This window comes from Leucoraja erinacea, chromosome 14 (genome assembly GCF_028641065.1).
Source record: "Leucoraja erinacea ecotype New England chromosome 14, Leri_hhj_1, whole genome shotgun sequence".
Classification (NCBI taxonomy): domain Eukaryota; kingdom Metazoa; phylum Chordata; class Chondrichthyes; order Rajiformes; family Rajidae; genus Leucoraja; species Leucoraja erinaceus.
In genome coordinates this window covers 20,564,882-20,586,162 of record NC_073390.1, presented here as the reverse complement: position 1 = coordinate 20,586,162, position 21,281 = coordinate 20,564,882, and the positions used below count along the sequence as shown (strand labels likewise).

The 21,281-nt window shown below is 47.0% G+C and overlaps 1 protein-coding gene across 1 annotated transcript in view; it reads right to left on the bottom strand.

Annotated features, from left to right (window-relative positions):
* Positions 1–21,281, bottom strand: part of LOC129703370 (mediator of RNA polymerase II transcription subunit 12-like protein) — a 453,395-nt gene that overhangs the window by 383,952 nt on the left and 48,162 nt on the right. Inside the window, exon 5 of the mRNA XM_055645744.1 lies at positions 4,820–4,992. Within this exon, the coding sequence (XP_055501719.1) occupies positions 4,820–4,992 (173 nt within the window). The remainder of the gene's footprint in view (positions 1–4,819; positions 4,993–21,281) is intronic.

Here is a 21,281-nt window from a genome sequence, read left to right as displayed (position 1 = left end):
AGCAGGGATGACAGTGGAACAACAATGGCAGGTATTTCTGGGAATAATACAGGTGCAGGATCAGTTCATTCCAAAGAGGAAGAAAGATTCTAAGGGGAGTAAGAGGCAACCGTGGCTGACAAGGGAAGTTAAGGACATTATAAAAATAAAGAGTGTAACATAGCAAAGTTGAGCGGGAAGCCAGAGAATTGGGAAACTTTTAAAGAGCAACAGAAGATAACTAAAAGGGCAATACGGGGAGAAAAGATGAGGTACGAAGGTAAGCTACCCAAACATATAGTCCCACATTGGAGATTAGTGGGCAACATTAGAGCACAAGGACGATAGTAAATGCTTCTTTAGGTATGTGAAGAGCAATAAATTAGTTAAGCCAAGTGTGTGTCCCTTGAAGACAGAAAGAGGTGAATTTATTATGGGGAACAAGGAAACAGGTACTTTGGATCTGTCTTCACTAAAGAAAACACAAACAATCTCCCAGATGTACTAGTGGCCAGAGGATCTATGGTGACAGAGAAACTGAATGAAATTCAAATTAGGCAGGAAATGGTATTGGGTAGACTGATGGGACTGAAGGATGATGAATCTCCAGGGCCTGACAGTCTGCATCCCAGTGTACTTAAGGAAGTGGCTCTAGAAATCATGAACGCATTGGTGATCATTTTCCAATGTTCTATAGATTCAGGATCAGTTCCTGTGTATTAGAGTGTAGCTAATGTTATCCCACTTTTTAAGAAAGGAGAGAGTGAGAAAACAGGGAATTATAGACCAGTTAGCCTGACATCAGTGGTGGGGAAGGTGCTGGAGTCAAGTATAAAAGATGAAATAGTGGCACATTTGGATAGCAGTAACAGGCTTGGTCCAAGTCAGCATGGATTTACAAAGAGGAAATCATGCTTGACTAATCTTCTGGAATTTTTTGAGGATGTAACTAGGAAAATGGACAAGGGAGAGCCAGTGGAGGTAGTGTACCTGGACTTTCAGAAAGCATTTGATAAGGTCCCACATAGGAGTTTAGTGGGCAACATTAGAGCACATGGTATTGGGGGTAGGGTACTGACATGGATAGAAAATTGGTTGGCAGACAGGAAACAAAGAAGAGGGATTAACAGGTCCCTTTCAGAATGGCAGGCAGTGACTAGTGATGTACCGCAAGGTTCGGTGCTAGGACGCAGCTATTTACAAAATACATTAATGATTTAGGGGAAGGGATTAAAAGTAACATCAGCAATTTGCAGATGACACAAAGTTGGGTGGCAGTGTGAACTGTGAGGAGGATGCTATGAGGAGGCAGGGTGACTTGGACAGGTTGGGTGAGTGGGCAGTTGCATGGCAAATGCAGTTTAATGTGGATAAATGTGAGGTTATCCACTTTGGTGGCAAGAACAGGAAAGCAGATTATTACTGAATGGTGTAAAGTTAGGAAAATGTGACGTACAACAAGATCTGGGTGTCCATGTTCATCAGTCACTGAAAGTAAGCATGCAGGTACAGCAGGCAGTGAAGAAAGCTGATGGCATGTTGGCCTTCATAACAAGAGGAGTTGAGTATAGGAGCAAAGAGGTCCTGCAGTTGTACAGGACCTTAGTGAGACCACACCTGGAGTATTATGTGCAGTTTTGGTCTCCAAATTTGAGGAAGGGCATTGTTGTTGTTGAGGGAGTGCAGCGTAGGTTCACAAGGTTAATTCCCGGGATGGCGGGACTGTCATATGTTGATAGAATGGAGCGGCTGGGCTTGTATAAACTGGAATTTAGAAGGATGAGAGGGAATCTTATTGAAACATATAAGAATATTAAGGAATTGGACACGCTAGAGGCAGGAAACATGTTCCCGATGTTGGGGGAGTCCAACACCAGGGCCATAGTTTAAGAATAAGGGGTAAGCCATTTAGAATGGAGATGAGGAAAGACGTTTTCATCCAGAGAGTTGTGAATCTGTGGAGTTCTCTGCCTCTGCAGGCAGTGGAGGGCAATTCTCTGGATGCTTGCAAGAGAGACTTAGATAGACCTCTTGAAGATAGCGGTCAAGGGATATGGGGAGAAGGCAGGAACTGGGTACTGATTGTGGATGATCAGCAATGATCACAGTGAATGGCGGTGCTGGCTCGAAAAGCCGAATGGCCTACTCCTGCACTTATTGTCAATTGTAGTCTATGCAAATTGTAATAAAGCTTTTGACAAGGTCCCACAGACTAAGTTGGTCAAATAAAGGCAGAGCCCACAGAATCCCTGTGGAGGGAACGTTCCGGCAATGTTTCGGGACGGAACCTTTCTTCAGACCCCACAGTGGGTGGAGATAGAACTGGAGAAAGGCCTGAAGAAGATTCCAGATCCAAAACGTTGCCTATTCATGTCCTCCATAGATGCTGCCTGACCCGTTGAGTTACTCCAGCACTGTGTTTAATACAAAATATAAGCCGTCTCACTCACAGGGTTCTCATTAAAGTGCTGGAGTGTTGAATTAGGATGGGCAGTAACTAGTACAGCCTCGCCAGGCTGAATGGCTTCTTTACGTATCCGAAATCTTCTGCGATTCCCCTACCTTTGCAAGTACTCTGTCAGAGCAGGCTAGGTTGCCATGGTTTGATCACAGATTCGTGACAATACAGAAGATAAAAGACAGGAGGTGAATAAAATCATATTTGCATTTAAAATTATTTTGGATTTACACGCAAGACGCCCGCGCAAAGGGGCATGCTCTCTCCATTTTAACCACTCCATTCCCTCCTAAAATCCCAGTTACTAGGCGAGAATCTTTCCCCAATGACACCTAGTGTGTGTTCATCACCTTTGTGTGCCATTGAAAAGTTAACCAGTTTAATTAAATTCCATACGCAGGAAAAATCATTAAACAGCCAAATTTATACAACAACGTGTACTCTGAAAGTTAAAAAAAATTAAAGTCACAAAGTGCTGGAGTAACTCAGCGGGTCAGGCAGCATCTCTGGAGAACATGAATACGTAACATTTCGGGTCGTGACCATTTTTCAGAGATCTATGTTCTCCAGAGATGCTGCCTGACCTTTAGAATTTTTCTTCAAAGATACTGCATGGAAAGAGGCCCTTCGGCCCACCAAGGCCTTGCCGACCAAAGTCCACCTGTCCCCGATGCTACCCACTGGGGACGATTTACAGCAGCCAGTTAACCTACAAACTTGCATATCATTGGGGTGTGGTTGGAAACCGTAGCATCCGGTAGAAACCCACGAGATCATAGGGGAGTGTGTGCATACTCTGTACAGACAGCACCTGTAGTCAGGATCGAACCCGGGTCTCCAGCGCTTTGGTTTCTGTAAAATTGCCCTCAAGAACTCACGGAGTGGATGAGAAAGTGAGATAACATGGAACTAGTGTGAATGGGTGACCAATGGTGGTCATGGACTCGGTTGTCTGAACGGCCTGTTTCCAGGCTATATCTCTGTATCTCTATCTCTAAACTAAGAAGCAACACAGTCCAGGATTCAGAGGGATAAATTCAAAGTGTTATTAGAAGTTACTTAAAATTTGAGAATTCAACATCCATATAGCTCAGTGGTACCCTCCCAAGCAAAATATGATAAAATCAAAGTGCTTGCCTTTGAATATTTTTACTTCATTTCAAATTTAGTTTAGTTTAGTTTAGGTTAAATTAGAGATGCAGCGCCGACCAGCGATCACCTCGTACACTAGCACTATCCTATACACTACGGACAATTTACCATTTTACCAAAGCCAATTAACCAACAAACCTGTTTGTCTTTGGAGTGTGGGAGGAAACCGGAGCACCCGGAGATAACCCATGTGGTCACAGGGAGAAGGTACAAACTCGGTACAGAGTCTGCAGTCAATCAGCAGTCAGGATCGAACCTGGGTCTTTGGCACCGTAAGGCAGCAACTCTACCACCTTGGCACCCATTTAATGGTAAGCAATGGAAGGGAGGGATGAAATAGAGGCAAGAGGACAGTGCCGCCTCCAGAACCACACATCCAACCAAAGACACCAACATAACCTCCGGTAGGCGGCGCGACTCTCGTCAGCAGCGGCCTCTGCAGCCCGTCCGCGTTTTCATTAGTTTTTGTTATTTTTGTTGGGGGTGTGTGTGGGGGGGGGGGGGGGGGGTGGGGGGGGGGGTGGGAGGGAGGGGGTAACTTTTAAATCTCTCCCTGCACTGGAGACCCGACCTTTTCTTGTCGGGTCTCAGTTGTCGTTGGGGCTGCAATGAGGAGCGGCCTCCAACAGAAGAAGCCGGGGACTCTGGTGCCGACTCACCTCACCGTCGCGGAGCTGGCCGAGTCCAGAGCGGGTGGAGCAGTGGTGGAGCGCTGCTGCTGCTGCTGCTGCTGCTGCTGAGATTCGGAGGCTGCAACTGCGGGTCTGCGGACGACGGCACCGGGAGCCCGCGGGTCCCTGGAGGGAGACCGCTTTTCAGGGCTCCTGCAACGGCGACTTCTCCCGCCCGAGTTGCGGGGTCGAAGAGCTCCTGGAGCGGGGCTTGGAATGGCCGCGGGACTCTGCGAGCGCACGCCGGGGGCTCCAACATCAAGACCCGGTGTGCGACCTCGCACCACCCAGCGTGGCTTTAATGGCCGCGGGACAATCGCCATCGCCAGCCGGGGGCTTTGACTTTGACTCTGTCATCGGGGAGGGGGAGAGTGCAGTGGAGAGATAAGTTTTTTTTTTGGCCTTCCATCACAGCAATGTGATGGATGTTTATGTAAAATGTAAATTATGTTGTGTCTGTGGTCTATTTGTTTGTAATGTATGGCTGCAGAAACGGCATTTCGTTTGGACCTCAAGGGGTCCAAACGACAATTAAATTGACTATTGACTATTGACCTACCTGGAATGTGTAAAAGGCCAGTTTCTCATTGTATTCCCACTGTTTTATTGCTTGCTCCACCTCAGGAGGAACCGGTGCTGTGGGAGCTGGAATTTGGCCTCCAGAACCGTGATAATATTCAGCTATTTTGGCCAGTTGCTCACGGAGGTACCTCGTCAAAATCTGCGTCCATTCTGTAAAGGAGGGGGAAGAGGAACAAAATCAATGACGGCAGGAGTAATATCCCAGCATAATGGAACAAGTGTCATTTTATAGAACATAGGAACAGTACAGTACAGCACAGTTTGTTGTTCTATGGCAAGTTGGTGTTCCCCCATATTTATTTTGGTTGTGGCATGAATTTAGGCGCATTGATTGCTTTCCTGGGGTCCTTAAACAACATAGAACAATGCAGCACAGGAACGGGTCCTTCGGCCCACAATGTTTGTGCCAAATGACATTGATTAAACTGGCGTCCCAGTGGAGCAGCTGGGAGAGCCGTTGCCTCACAGCTCCAAAAATTAGCTGATATTAAAAGTGCAAATGAAATAATGGGGAAAATAGAACAATGAGTCTTAGAGCCATAGAGCAGCAGAGTCTAGGCCGTAGAGTCACACAGCATGGAAACAGGCCCTTCAGCCAAATCTGCCCACACCGACCAACATGTGCCATCCACACTACCCTCACCTGCCTGCGTTTGGTCCATATATCCCACTAAACCTGTCCTATCCATGTACCTGCTTACGTGCATCTTAAACGTTGCGATAGTCCCTGCCTCAACTACCTCTTCTGGCTGCTCGTTCCATACACCCATCACCCTTTGTGTGAAACAGTTACCCCTCTCATTCCTTTAAAATCTTTTCCTCTTCTCCTTAAACCTATGCCCTCTGGTTCCCGATTCCCCTACTCTGGGCAAGAATGAAACCCAGATTAAGACGTTACACTGCTGCCTTGCAATTATCTGGATAACACAAGGTGTATGATATACTTGTAATATAGGCATGAGGAACTGCAGACACAAAGTGCTGGAGTGACTGGAGTTTTGGGTCAGGACTCTTCTTCAGACTTAGTTACTCCAGTTGCGTTACTCCAGCACTTTGTGTCCATCATTGGTAAAACAAAATCAATATTTGCAGTTCTTTGATTCTATCATATAATGTCGCAGTCTGGAATGATGACTGCAGTAAGCCTAATGCCTGTTCAGTTATTCAGTGAGATCAAGACTATTCTTTCTACTTCACATCCAATTTCTCCATTCAATGACAGGGTATTCATTCCCTTTGTAAGAGTGGCTTTGTGGAAAGGTAGTCCTCGCATCAGAAGGTTTAACAGCACCATGTGTTCAATCTTCTACATTAATGAGCCTACATTGTTCACATTGAACAAAGCACTGAATCACAACAACAAATCCAAAAGTACAAGGCCTTGAGAAATTTAACGCCACATTGTGAAGAAATTCTCGTCAAGATGCAGATAAAACCAATCAAGCTGCAGAAGGGAACAGGAGTCTATATATATTACAAAGATGTATTCATTTAAATGATGAATACCTGGAATAATGTAGAAATGTGGAGACTGGTTTAGAAGAAAAATATACAAAGTGCTGGAGTAACTCAGCGGGTTAGGCAGCACCTCTGGAGAACATGGACAGGTGACGTTTCAGGTCTGCACCCTTCTTCAGGATGAATGTAGGGAGGAGTGGGCGGGGAGGGGATGGGTAGAGAAAGAAAGCTGGAAGAGAGGACAGGTAGGACAAAGCATGGTCAGTAATAGTTCTTCAGTCTGAAAAATTGTACCAGACATGGCCTTGAACTTTCAGCACACTGGCCATCACCAGTCAGAAGTTGGGAGGGCATGTCGCAGTTGTATACGATGTTAGTGAGGCCACATTTAAAGGATTAGGTTCCATTTGGTGACCATGCTGTAGGAGAGATGTTGTCAGGCTGGAAAGGGTGCAGGGAAGACTTACGAGGATGTTGGCAGGACTCGAGGGCCTGTGCGATAGAGAGAGGTTGAGCAGGCTAGGACTTTATTGGAGTGCAGAAAGATGAGGGGTGATCTAATCGAGGTGTATAAAATCATGAGAGGAATAGGTCGGGTAAACACACAGGGTATTTTGCCTAGAGTCGTGGAATCAAGAACCAGAGGATATAGGTTTAAGGTGAGAGGTGGGAAAGATTTAATATAAATTGGAGGGGTGACTATTTTTTTTAAACACAAGTATGGTGGGTGTATGGAACGAGTTGCTTGAGGAGGTAGTTGAGGCAGATACTAACACAATGTTTCAGAAGCATTTAGACAGGTACTCAAATTGGATAGGATATGTTTAGAAGGATATGGGTCAAACGTAAGTAGTTGGGACTAATGTAGATGGGACATGTTGGTCAGTGTGGGGAAGTTGGGCAGAAGAGCTTGTCTCCACACTGTATGACTGTGACTCAATGATCATAGAGGAATACTCAAAACGCAATGAATGAAGTGCTGACCAAGATTTGGAGAGAAGTGTTACAATGGGTTGAATAGGACAAAAATTATTCCTTTGCTCTCAACTCCAAATCCATCCTGCAACATCTGCTCGGCGGGGCCCACCCGAAGGCTTGTTGGTCGACGGGACGAGGAATCCGCCCAAAGTCCCGCTGGTCGGTGGGACCGGGAACCCATCCGAAGGGCTCATCGGTCGGTGTAACCAGGATGAAAGGTGGTGACATCAGGCACGATGAGCAAGAGCTGGTAGGAGGGTGAAACGGGAGTAATGCCTCCTGCACTGCAAGGTCGGCTGCAGGAAGCACCCCTGGGACACAAAGATGGCCAGGAGAGGAGGTTCGCGGGATCTGCTTCAGCACATCGACCGCGCGGGCCGACCTTTGGACTTTGAATAATGGCGCCAACATGGCGGCGCCTGCATGTATAATATATGCAAAAAATAATTTTACTGCGCAGTTACACACGTGACAAATAATGCACCATTGAAAGGAAGCAAATGTGTGGAAAAGAGTACAAGGAGGCAGGCAAAACTCTTGCACAAACATAGTACTGGCAACACATGCTGGATACTCCCCTGATTCCTATTTCTGATATTATTCCAAATGGTGAAACTTCACTGACATAATTGAGTCACTTTAGATAAATGCAACATTTTTAAATTTTTGACGAGCTTTCCAAATCAATTTTTTTTTTTAATTTTTCACACAAACGAAACATAATTACACAGAGATTACCAATTTCCTCTGCAACGTTAATAAATCAACCAATGGGTAAAAGACAGCTCAGAACTAAAACCTAAATATAGCAACCCCCTGGGGAAAGGTGCGTGATTTTGCAAAATGCTTTCGGTTTATCGGGCCAAGTAGATGGGACTCTCAACCAATCAAAATGTCATCAAATTACTTATACCAATGTTCCAGTTCAAACTAACCCGTGCTTGAAAGAATTGGTTGTTACAGCTGCATCATAAATTTGCCAACTTTTCCCCGAGAGAAAATACATAATTCATGGAACAGTGGCCAATGACAACAATCTTGACCATAAATATAAATAGCAATTTTCAAGATGAAATTTTCAATAACCGATTGGACACAAAGAGACACCTAAATGATCTCCCAGTTGTTAAATATTTCAACTCCCCTTTCCATTCCCATACTGACCTTTCTGTCCTGGGCCTCCTCCAATGAGAGTGATGCAAATTTGAGGAAAAGCACCTCATATTCTGCTTCTAGCGGCAGTGAATGATATTTCTCTAATTTCATGTAACTCCACAATTATCACTTTAATTTCATGTTTCATGTATTTTGTGTTTTATGACTGTTGGCAGTTCAATTTCCCTCCTGGGATAATAAAGTTATATTGTAACGAGTCCGAGCTATCCTAACGCTATCCTACACACACTAGGGACAATTTACAATTATACCTGTCTAAATGTTTCTTACACGTTGTCTGTTGCCGGCCCTGATTTGTTCTGGCCCTTTCTTGCCTCCAGTTTGTTTCCCCCCATCTGTACTCTCAGTCTGATGAAGGGTTCCGACCCGAAACATCACGTATTCTTTTTCTCCAGAGATGCTGCCTGGCCTGCTGAGTTACTCCAGCATTTTGTGTCTATCTTCGGTATAAACCAGCACCTGCTGTTTCTTCACATGAGACAACTTTGTCGGCCAACCCCATGTATCTTCACTTCTAAATCCATTCTCTTCATTAAAAACTAACAACATTGTTTTCTAGAACCGTTGATATTATGTGCAACAGTCCCAGAAAGGGTGATGCGATTATGTTCAGTAGAAGATTTTGTGTCTGGTTTTTGTACTTCCTCTTTCTCTCGTACATGTATTTATCCAGCTTCCTCCAAATGGCACCAATTCTGTACATTTCCACTTGCCCTCACACCAGGGAATCTTACATCTGGAGTTTTTTAGAATTCATCAAAAGAAAAGACATAATTCAGCCCATCGCGTAAGCACAGGCCAACGATCCCGGTACACAATACACACTCTGTAGTTTAGTTTAGAGATGCAACGTGGAAACAGGCCCTTCGGCCAACCAGCGTATACTAATACTATCCTACACACCAGGGACAATTTACCATTTACAGAAGCCAAATAACCTACAAACTTGAACGCCTTTGTAGTGTGGGTGGAAACTGGAGCACCCGGAGAAAATCCATGTGGCCACAGGGAGAATGTACAAACACTGTACAGGCAGCACCCATAGTCAGGATCAAACCAGAGTCTCTGGCACTGTGAGGCATCAACTCTACTGCTGTGCTACTGGGCTACCTCAATGTTTCTTGTGTCTCCATTTTCATCTCCAAGAGGGAGTCTTACATAGTCTCAAATCTCAAGAGAAAGAAATGTCTCCTAAACTAACTATCAATCATACAATGGATCTTCCTCCCAGGACTTCTATACAGTCGACACCAGTTCAACCCCCTTGCAATTGATCACATCTAATGTCCCATTACTGTCATTCCTTCTTCTCCCTGTACCGATCAAGCAGAAAATACAGAGGCTTGAAAGCGCACACCACCAGACTGAGGAACAGCTTCTCCCCTCTATTACCAGGCATCAAAATGGTGAATCTGTGGAATTCTCTGCCACAGAAAGTAGTTGAGGCCAGTTCATTGGCTATATTTAAGAAGGAGTTAGATGTGGTCCTAGTGGCTAGGGGGATCAGGGGGTATGGAGAGAAGGCAGGTACAGGATACTGAGTTGGATGATCACCCATGATCATATTGAATGGTGGTGCAGGCTCGAAGGGCCGAATGGCCTACTCCTGCACCTATTTTCTATGTTTTTATGTTTCTAAAATGGTCCTTCCATAAGCTAGGATACTGTCCATAGCGGACATTGAACTTTGTTTATGGAACTGATGCGATACAATTCTGAGAACTATATTCTGCAATCTGTATCATCCCCTTTGCTCGACCTATTGTACTCGAGATTGTATTTATGTACAGTATTTCTGATCTGCTTGGATAGCATGGAGAACAAAGCTTTTCACTGTACCTCGATACACATAACAATAACAAACCTAAACTCTCTACCTTCCCTTCCCTTGAGCAATGAATTATTACTCTTTAAGTCTTATTACAAAGCAAGTGATTTTTTTTTAAACTGCAGACGCTGAAATCTATAAAAAAAAAACAGGAAACGTTGGAAACACTTCAGTCACAGGTATGGGAAGACAAACAGAGCTAACGTTTCAGGTTGAAGACTTCTCGCAGTCAGGTGTATTGGCGTATGCGCGTTCTTGATCGCTGCCTGCAACAAGCAACTCTATGGCTGCATGACCTTGCCGCCCCCAAGTCTTGTTGCAGTTCAGGTCGCCGCATGTCAGGGAAGATGTGGAGGCTTTGGAGAGGGTGCAGATGAGGTTTATCAGAATGCTGCCTGAATTAGAGGGTTTCAACTACAGTGAGAGGTTGCATTGGGCTTGGATTGTTTTCTTTGGAATGTCGGAGGTGCAGGGGAGACATGACAGGGTGGAAATGTCCAACACTGGCGGGCAGAGTTATAAGGTGAGAGGGGGAAAGTTTAATGGAGATGTGTGGGACAATTTATTTTGCAGCGGGTGGTGGGGGCCTGGAACTCACTGCCAGGTGGTGGAGGCAGATATGATAGTGGCATTTAAGAGGCTTTTAGATATGTACATAGAAGTGCAGGGAATAGAGGGATATGGATCATGTGCAGGCAGATGAGATCAGGCTGACTTGGCATCATGTTCAACACAAACATTATGGGCCAAATGGCTGGCTCCTGGACTGTGCTGTTCCACGTTCATCTCCAATAACTCAAAGCACAGTTTTGCAAAGGAAACTTGTGCACAACCAATGAAGGTCAATTAAATATCGATGGGGCAGGTGTCTGGTAAAGCAGATGTGCCCGACACGGTGAATGCACATTTAGTAAACAGATTTGCAAAGTAAGGAGGCACTTGTGGAAAGGTCATGTTTTGGATGAACAGAATATCATTTCAGTGTTTTAAAAGGGAGCTTCAGTGATAGGATATGCAACAATTAAGTTGCAGAATTCTTTATCAGAATAAAGTTGTCCAAATCTAGGATTCCCGTGTATTTCATCCATTCTCAGAATATCTACAGTACATTTCAGGGCAAACTGCTCTCCATACAAGTAAAACCCACGGCATCAGACAGTTACCAATAAAAATAAATAGATCAACTGCAAAGGAATGCCCCTGCTCTATATCACTGTCACACAGCTGCTCTGTTGGTGGTTTACAAAAAGAAAAAAAAGATATTTATAGACTGTTAGCAAGGGTGTATAAAATGAGGGGCTTGAAACCTTTGGGGAGGGGCAGGAATGATCACCAGGTCGCATTGGGAAAGAGGTTCACTCAATGCATTAAATCATTTGAGCTACATCACAAGGAAAGATTAGCTGCTCCATAAAGTATTCTCTGGAGAACACGGATAGATGACGTTTCAGGTCGGGACCCTTCTTCAGACTGAAGGAAGGTCTCGACCCAAAACGTCACCGAACCAGAGATGCTGCCTGACTCGCTGAGTTACTCCAGCACTTTGTATCTTTTTGTGTATTAAGCATTTTCTCTGCACCTTAGCTTTTACACATCTGCTTTCATTGGTCTTGGGACTTCAAGGGTCTGAAGCGTTTTCTGAAGTGCTGTCTGTCTTTCAGCACGAAACAACACTAAAGTGGTGTACGCAACAAACTCTCACAGACAGCAATATAGTAATGAAGAGATAATGTCTTTATTTAAAAGTGTTGGGCTGCTCATGGCATAAATACTGGCCAGCGATAGAGCTGCTGCCTCACAGCGCCAAAAAACCCAGGTTCGATCCTGATTACTGGTGTGGTCTGTTTGTACATTCTTCCTGTGACTGCGTGGGTTTTCTCTGGGTACTCCGGATTCCTCTCACATCCCAAAGACGTGCAGGTTTGTAGGATAATTGGCCTCTGTAAATTGCTCCATGTGTGTAGGGAGTAAATGTGAAAGTGGAATAACACCAAACTAGTATGAACGGGTGATCGATGGTCGGCGCAGACTTGGTGGGCCGAAGGTCCTGTTTCCATGCTGTATTTCTAAACTAAAGAAGTGTTAGCGACACACTGTAACTTTACTTCATTTTATTCATACTGTATTTTTACAGAGAGCACCAGCTGTACGTGGTCTGTCTCGGAAACTAGAGAGCGATATGTGGGTGGGGAGGTTGTAATTATACTTGTGATATGGGGAGTGGTTAGTAGTGATGAGGTAACTATATTAAAGGCACATGCATATCTCATCTACATCCTTCCCCTTGGAAACGAAAGGCAAAGTAGTGACAGGGCGACCACGTCTCATGCGCTAGAAACGGTTAAGCAAAGTCGCCATAGCGGACAGGCGGCTTGACAACACGTCCCGACCGGGTTCGCATCTCGCCATCATCCCTCCCTGCAGGAAGAAGTGGAACAGGTGCAGACGGCCAAACTGGAACGGGGGAGCCGGGAGGGGATGGAGAAGGCAAGGGCAGAAAGGAAGGAGGGGATGCAGGGTCAGCAGCAGGCAGTGCGCAGGCAGGCGAGGGAGGACGAGCCGGAGGAGGATTGGACTGATAGAGCTGAGAGGGTAAAGACCGTGACATGCGAGGGGCGGCGGGCAGAGCATCGCCCAGAGGCCGAAATTGCAGTGGGGGAGCAAAAGGATCCGCGGGCAGCGGTCGTGGCTCGTTGACGAGCCGCAGGTGTTGGCGGGACCGGCGGTAGACAGTTCCTGCATGGTCGACGAGATAGGACCGAGGCGAACCGGCAGAGGCGACGACGGTAGCGAGCCTGGAGTGACCGGAGGGGGTCTGCATGCGGACGACCTGACCGGGGAAAAGGCGTGGCAGGGGGCGGCAGGACTTGTCATGGGAGCGCTTCTGAACATCGCGCTTAAGGGCAATGCGCTCCTGAACAGCAGCGGGCTTGAGGACAGAGGGGATGAGTGAGCGCTGGGCCACCGGGATCGGGGGTCTGGTAGTGCGAGACATGAGCCGCTGAGCAGGGGAGCCCATTGCAGGGTCACGGGATATGTTGCGAAGGTTAAGGAGGGCTAGGAAGAAGTCGGAGTTAGACAAGCGACATTGTTCCAGCAAGTTCTTTGCACTGCGGACGGCGCGCTCGGCCAGACCGTTGCTCTGCGGGTACTCAGGGCTGCTGGTGAAGTGGCGGAAGTTCCAGCTGGTAGCGAAAGCCCTAAACTCGGAGCTCGTGAATTGACTGCCGTTGTCCAACTGCAGGCTGGCCGGGGTGCCATGGGCAGAGAAATGATGGCACAGCTTATCGACAACAGCCGAAGAGGTGAGGGAATGCAGCTGGTCAACCTCGAACCAGTTGGAGTAGGAGTCGACGAGGACCAAGAAGTGTTTGCCTCGCTACTCGAAAATGTCAGTGGCAACCGCCATCCAGGGCAGTTCCAGTGCAGCCTGCTGCAGAAGCGGCTGTCGTTGCTGGTGGGGGGGCGAGGCTGTTGCAGGTGGAACACGAGGAGACACTCTCCCAGATGTATTGAGCCATACAAGGCCAGTAGAACTGGCTCTGGGCATGAGACAAGGTGGCTTCGGTCCCAGGATGACCGCGGTGAGTGGCCTGAATATAGTGGTCGTACAGCGCGGCAGGCACAACAACCTTGTGTCCTTTCACAACCACGCCGTCGTGGAGTACGAGCTCGTCACGGACCAGGAAGTAGGGCACGGCGCCAGCCGGCAAAGCGGAAGGACGGACGGGCCAGCCCTGCTGGATGATGGCAGCAAGCTGTTGCAGGGCGGGATCATCGGCAGTGTGCTCGACCAGGGACTTCATCTGCTGTGAAGGGACAATATTCACATTGAGCACCATCAGGTCAGACATTTCATAGGGGTGGCGATCGGTGGATGTTAGCGGGGCGCGGGACAGCGTGTCAGGCATGAACATGTCTTTGCCCTTACGATAAACAACTTCGAAAGTGAAGCGCTGGAGCTGCAGCATCATGCGCTGCAGTCGGGATGAGGCAACATGGATCGATTTGTTGAGGATGGTGACAAGCGGCTGGTGATCAGTTTCGATGGTAAAGGTGTTGCCTAGAATGTAGTCCTTGAATTTGGAGCAGGCAAACACCACGGCCAGTAACTCCTTCTCGATCTGTGCGTAGTGCTGTTCGGCAGGGGTCATGGTACGGGACGCGAAGGAGACAGGCAGCTGCAGGCCGTCATGGAGCTGTAGGCAAGCGGCACCGAGCCCGAACTGAGAGGCGTCGCAGGTGATGATAATGGGACGCTGCAGGTCAAAAAATGTAAGTGTGGGGGTACTGATTAGCTTGGATTTAAGAATGTCGAAAGCTTTTTGGTGTTGAGGGAATCAAGCCCAGGCCGTGTCCTTCTTTATCAAATCCCTCAGGGGTGCGCTGAGCTCGCTGAGGTCAGGGATGAACTTCCCCAGGTAGTTTACCATGCCCGGGAAAGGTTGCAGGCTGGGCACATCAGTAGGTGATGACATCCCGGAGGTGGCAGCCGTTTTCTGCGGGTCGGGTTTCAGCCCCGAGGCTGTGAATACATGTCCAACATATGTGACCTCCGGGACGCGGAACCGGCACTTCTTGGGGTTGAGTTTCAAGTTGATCTTCCGGGCCCGGTCTAGGACTTGGCGGAGGTTGAAGTCGTGCTCAGCGACATCCTTGCCATAGACCAGGATGTCGTCAACGATGATGGCACACGGTAGACCGGCAAACAGCTGCTCCATTGTCCGTTGGAACACCTCGCTGGCAGAGTTGATTCCGAATGGCATTTGGAGGAACTTAAATCTGCCGAAGGGGGTGCTGAAAGTTGTCAGGTCAGAGGACTGCTCGTCAAGCGGTATCTGCCAGAAGGCGCTCTTGGCATCGAGGACAGAAAAGATTGTGGCCGGACCAACCTGTGCAGCGACGTCCTCTACTGTTCTCATGGGGTAATGCGGGTGTTTGATGGCAAGGTTTAGGTCTTTGGGGTTGATGCAAATGCGTATTTCGCTTTTGTCCTTTTTTGTGGCAACAACCATGGTGGAGACCCACCTGGTGGGTTCGCTGACCGCCTTTAGGATGCCTATTTTTACCATGCTGTGCAGCGTCGATTCTACTTTGTCCTTCATGGCGAAGGAAACACAGTGTGGCGCACGGACCACTGGCTCGACCTTGCGGTCGACTACAATCTTGTAGTGGCAGGGCAGCTTGCCCAGCTCGTCATCAAAGCGGTCAGGATATTCAGTCAACGGGTCCATTAGGGCCTGCACCTTGTGGATGTCACGGTGGAAAGAGACCAGGCCCAAGTCCTGGCATGCTTGGATGCCCAACAGGGTAATGCAGTTGGAATCGAGAAGATAGAAAGTGAGGGGCCGAGAGGTTTCCAGTATCTTGCAGCGCAGAGTTGCCTTTCCCACAGGAACAAGCACCCCTCCCCCATAGGCATGTAAAGTGGAGCGATCAGAAGTAACTTGCTCATTAGTCCTTATCTTTCTGAAGAGGCTTGTTGACATAACATTTGCAACAGCTCCGGTATCAATCTTAGCTGTGAAGGTCGAGTTGGTCACAGTTACACGAACTGAAGGGTCTGTTATCACATCAGGTGCATCCAACAGAGAAAATATGCTGGTCTCCCCCTGAGAGGACCCAGATTCAGACACAGGGAGTTCGTTAATATGGTACTGGGAACCGAGCTCGCTATCAGCTTGCTCCAAGTTGTTTAACATACGCCTTGGAGCAGCAATAGGCTTCCCACGGGAACGGCAGGCAGCAGAAAAATGGTTCAGTTTCTTGCAGTAATTGCACTATTTGCCCAAAGCAGGGCATACATTGCACTGATGAATGGCAAAGTTACAATTGGGGCACCTTTGCTGGGCGCGTCCCGCGGGAGCAGTGCCGGACCACAGGGGTCGTGTTCCGCCGATGGCTGGTAACGCTGGCAAAGTTAATGTCCTGATCAGCCGGTGACACCGCCGAGGTGACAGCTTTGGCTAAACGGCAGGCATGCATGGCCTCGTTAAAAGACAGGTCGGGCTTGCGCAAAAGTTCAGCCCTGAGCTTTTCGTCGCGGAGACCATAAACCAGAAGGTCCCTGGTCAGCTCCTCAGGGGTCAGCGTGTCAAGGCGGCCTGGCCAGGTGTCGCAGCGCAGCGACATAATTCTCGGCAGATTCACCAGGGTGCTGACGCCGCCCGAACAGTTTAAAACGTTCTAAAATGCAGTTAGAGGGAATGTCGCAAATCGCGGTAAACTTAGCCAATAAACATACCGGGTCCCGAGCAGATTCACCCGCAGCGTAGACGAAGAAGTCTGACCGAGCCAGGGCATCGGGACCAGCCAGGTTGAGAAGTAGAGAAGCTTTGACTTCAGGGGTGGCGGCAGGATGAGTGATTGTGGCATAGTGGTCGAAGTCACGTCTAAAGACATCCCATCGATGGGCAATGTCTGAATCGAAAACGAGCACATTGGGCTTGCGGCATGAAGTGGCCATAACGAGGAAATGAGAGGGGGGGCAACAGAAAACTGGGGCAAAATTAAATAATCAACCGATAAACAGGAGGCGCAAAGGTACGAGGTACATGACACCATGTAAAGAAGTGTTAGCGACACACTGTAACTTTACTTCATTTTATTCATACTGTATTTTTACAGAGAGCACTAGCTGTACGTGGTCTGTCACGGGAACTAGAGAGCGATATGTGGGTGGGGAGGTTGTAATTATACTTGTGATATGGGGAGTGGTTAGTAGTGATGAGGTAACTATATTAAAGGCACATGCAGATCTCATCTACACTAAACTGAACTAATCTTTCTAGTTTCAGAAACATAACTGGATCATAACCACTGGTTACCTGTAATTCAGGATTTGAAAAACCACACAAGTTATTTTTGTTTATATTTTTCCACTAAAGTCTATCCAGTTCCTATTCCTTTTTGGTTTAGCTTGGAGGTCAGATCATAAGTATATCCTTCACTACACTTGCCACAGTAAAGCCCCTGCCCCACTTGGCAGACCTAAACAGCAACCTCTGGTGACCTTGCCCGCCACCCAAGGTTTCCATTAGGTCACCGGAGGTTTTGGTCACTCTCCCCAATGATTGAAAGTGGTTTCCGCGTGGTCGAGGCTTCATCTAGGTTGCTGCTATTTTTTCATCATGATTAAAACCGACCTCGACGAAAAATAGGTTGGCATTTTAAAAATCGATAATTTTTTAGTCGTAGGTCTAGTCGAAGCCAGTTTTCTTCTTAGTCGAGGAAGATTTTCAGCATATGCGTGGGAGGTGGTAGGAGGTTGCAGGTCTCCTCGACCTTGATTTTTGTTTTTGGGTGGCGGGCAAGGTCACCAGAGTTTGCTGTTTAGGTCTCCTAAGTGGGACAGGGGATTTATGCTGGACTTCTATACGTTTCAGGGCCATCTCACAGACCTCTCTCATTCTTATGAACAACAGCTCTAATATTATTCAGCTTGTTATCCATCATACAATTAAGTAGCAAACAGCACAAATTAAATGGATTCCTTTCACAGTGAGGATTCACATCAGGTCTGTGATCACTCTGTAATTAAAACAGAAAATGGTGCTGATACTCAACAGGTCAGGCAGCATCTCTGGAGAGGGAAAGAGAACTAACATTTCGAGTCAGATAAACCCAAAAAGCTGGAGTAACAACGGGTCAGGCAGCGTCTCTGGTGAAAAGGAATAGGTAACATTTCGGGTCAAGACCGTTCTTCAGACTGAGAGTCAAGGGAAAGGGAAACGAGAGATATAGACAGTGATATAGAAAGATATAGGCAGTGATATAGAGATATATGGATGATAATAACTATTCGTTTTCTCCAGAGATGCTGCCTGACCAACAGAGTTACTGAGCTTTTTATATCTATCTTCGGTTTAAACCAGCATCTGCAGTTCCTTCCTACACACCTTAACATTACCTGTCAACGGCTATTCGTCAGAATTGGGAAGATTTAGAGGTAAAACATGTTTTAAGTTGGGAGAAAGGAATAGGAGCATACAGAACAAAAGATGGTCTATGGAGACATAAGATACTGCAGAGGCAGGAATCTTGAGTAAAACACAAAGTGCTTGAAGTTCCAGATGATAGTTGACCACATAGCAATGGGTCAGGAGTCCGACATTCTCCGGGCAAGCTGAGATGGAATCTGAAAGGCCTGAATATAGTGGATGTGGAGAGGATGTTTCCACTAGCAGGAGAGTTTAGGACCAGAGGCCATAGCCTCCGAATAAAGTGACGTACCCTGAGAAAGATGAGGAGGAATTTCTTTAGTCAGAGGGTGCAAAATTCTGTGTCACAGAAGGCTGTGGAAGCCAAGTCAATGGATATCATTAAGGTGCAGATTGACAGATTCTTGATTAGTACGGGTGACGGGGGCTATGAGGAAAAGGAAGGAGAATGGGGTTGAGAGAGAAAGATACACCAGCTATGATTGAATGGTGGAGTAGACTTGATGGGCTGGATGGCCTAATTCTGATCCGATAACATGAATTCATGGAGTCACGTTTAGAGATATGGCATGGAAACAGGCCCGATGGCCTACGTCAACCATCAATCACCCATTCACGCTAATTCTATGTTATTCCACTTTCTCATATACTTCCTACACACTAGATCCAATTTTACAAAGGCCGATTAACCTATAAACCCGTAAGTCTGAGGGATGGGGGAAGGAAACCGGAGCGCCCAGAGGAAACTCAAGTGGGTCACAGGACATAGAAACATAGAAACATAGAAACATAGAAATTAGGTGCAGGAGTAGGCCATTCGGCCCTTCGAGCCTGCACCGCCATTCAATATGATCATGGCTGATCATCAACTCAGTATCCCGTACCTGCCTTCTCTCCATACCCTCTGATCCCCTTGGCCACAAGGGCCACATCTAACTCCCTCTTAAATATAGCCAATGAACTGGCCTCAACTACCCTCTGTGGCAGAGAGTTCCAGAGATTCACCACTCTCTGTGTGAAAAAAGTTCTCCTCATCTCGGTTTTAAAGGATTTCCCCCTTATCCTTAAGCTGTGACCCCTTGTCCTGGACTTCCCCAACATCGGGAACAATCTTCCTGCATCTAGCCTGTCCAACCCCTTAAGAATGTTGTAAGTTTCTATAAGACGTTCAAATTCAAGTTCAAGTGAGTTTATTGTCATGTGTCCCTATATAGGACAATGAAATTCTTGCTTTACTTAAGCACACAGAAAATAGTAGGCATTTAATCAGAGTTTTGTCTGAGCCAGGTTTAATAGCCTGATGGCTGTGGGGAAGTAGCTATTCCTGAACCTGGTTGTTGCAGTCTTCAGGCTCCTCCTGTACCTTCAACCTGAAGGTAGCAGGGAGATGAGTGTGTGGCCAGGATGGTGTGGGTCTTTGATGATACTGCCAGCCTTTTTGAAGCAGCGACTACGATAAATCCCCTCGATGGAAGGAAGGTCAGAGCCGATGATGGACTGGGCAGTGTTTACTACTTTTTGTAGTCTTTTCCTCTCCAGGGTGCTCAAATTGCCGAACCAAGCCACGATGCAACCGCTCAGCAGTCCACAATCAGTTCCTTGGTTTTGCTGGTGTTGAGGGCCAGGTTATTGCGCTGGCACCATATGGACAGTTGCTCGATCTCCCTTCTATACTCTGACTCATCCCCATCAGTGATATGCCCCACAACAGTGGTGTCGTCAGCGAGCTTAATGATGGAGTTCGCACTGTGGTTGGCTACGCAGTCATGGGTATAGAGTGAGTACAGCAGGGGGCTGAGCACGCAGCCTTGAGGTGCTCCTGTGCTGATTGTTATCGAGGCTGACACATATCCACCAATACGAACAGACTGTGGTCTGTGGATGAGGAAGTCAAGGATCCAGTTGCAGAGGGATGCGCAGAGACCCAGGTCTGCGAGTTTGGTAACCAGTTTGGAGGGGATGATTGTGTTGAATGCCGAGCTGTAATCGATGAATAACAGCCTGACATATGAGTTTTTGTTGTCCAAGAAATGTGTAAACTCCACACAGACAGCACCGAAGATCTGGTTTGAAAGCAGGTTTAGTTTAGAGATACAAAGCGGAAGCAGGCCCACCGAATCCACGCTGACAAGCAATCCCTGTGCACTAACACTATCCTACACACTAGGAAAAATTTACCAAAGGCAATTAGCCTTCAAACCTGTACATCTTTGGAATGTGGGAAGAAACCAGAGCACCCAGAGAAAACCCATGCAGTTAAGGGGAAAATGTACAAACTCTTTACACAGATCTCTTGTGCCACGAGGTAGCTCTACCAGCTGAATCACCATACATTTGCTAATTGTGTTTCGCTTGAATTGCGCTACTATTGAATTCTGTGGCTTGTAAATGCAGTTGATAGTTGGTACCAATGGGTGTGAAATCAAATTTAAGACAGACTGCACAAGAATGGTGGCCTGTCTTCCCCAAATGGCATGGGCTGTTAAGACAATCGATTTGGAATAGATAGGGTCGATGCACAGATATCCACACTTGCATTTATATAGCACCATGTTAGCACTTTGGATGATTTTGAATTTAAATTACCATGGGCCTTATTTTACTGCCTCTTAAATAGCAATTGATGAATAACAGTAAATCATTTTTAACAGTGATTTCCAAGAGGATTTAGTTTTGGTCACCATGTTATAGGAAAGATGTCAAGGTGCAGAGAAGATTTATGAGGACGTTACCAAAACTTGAGGGCCTAAGCTATTGGGAGAGGTTGAGCAGGCTAGGACTTTATTCCTTGGAGCACAGAGGATGAAGGGTGATCTCACAAAGGTGTACAAAATCATGAGGGGAATAGATTGAGTAAACGTACAGAGTCGTTTACCTAGAGTAGGGGAATCAAGAACCAGAGGACATAGATTTAAGGCGAGAGGGGAGCAGCCTGGAACTCACCTGGAGGGGGCGCCCCTCCAGGATACAGAGCGTGCGGAACGGACATGGCCTGCAGTGGCACGGAGTGGTAGAGCAGTCTTGGAGGACATCTTTGTTTGGCCAGGCCAACCCTGAAA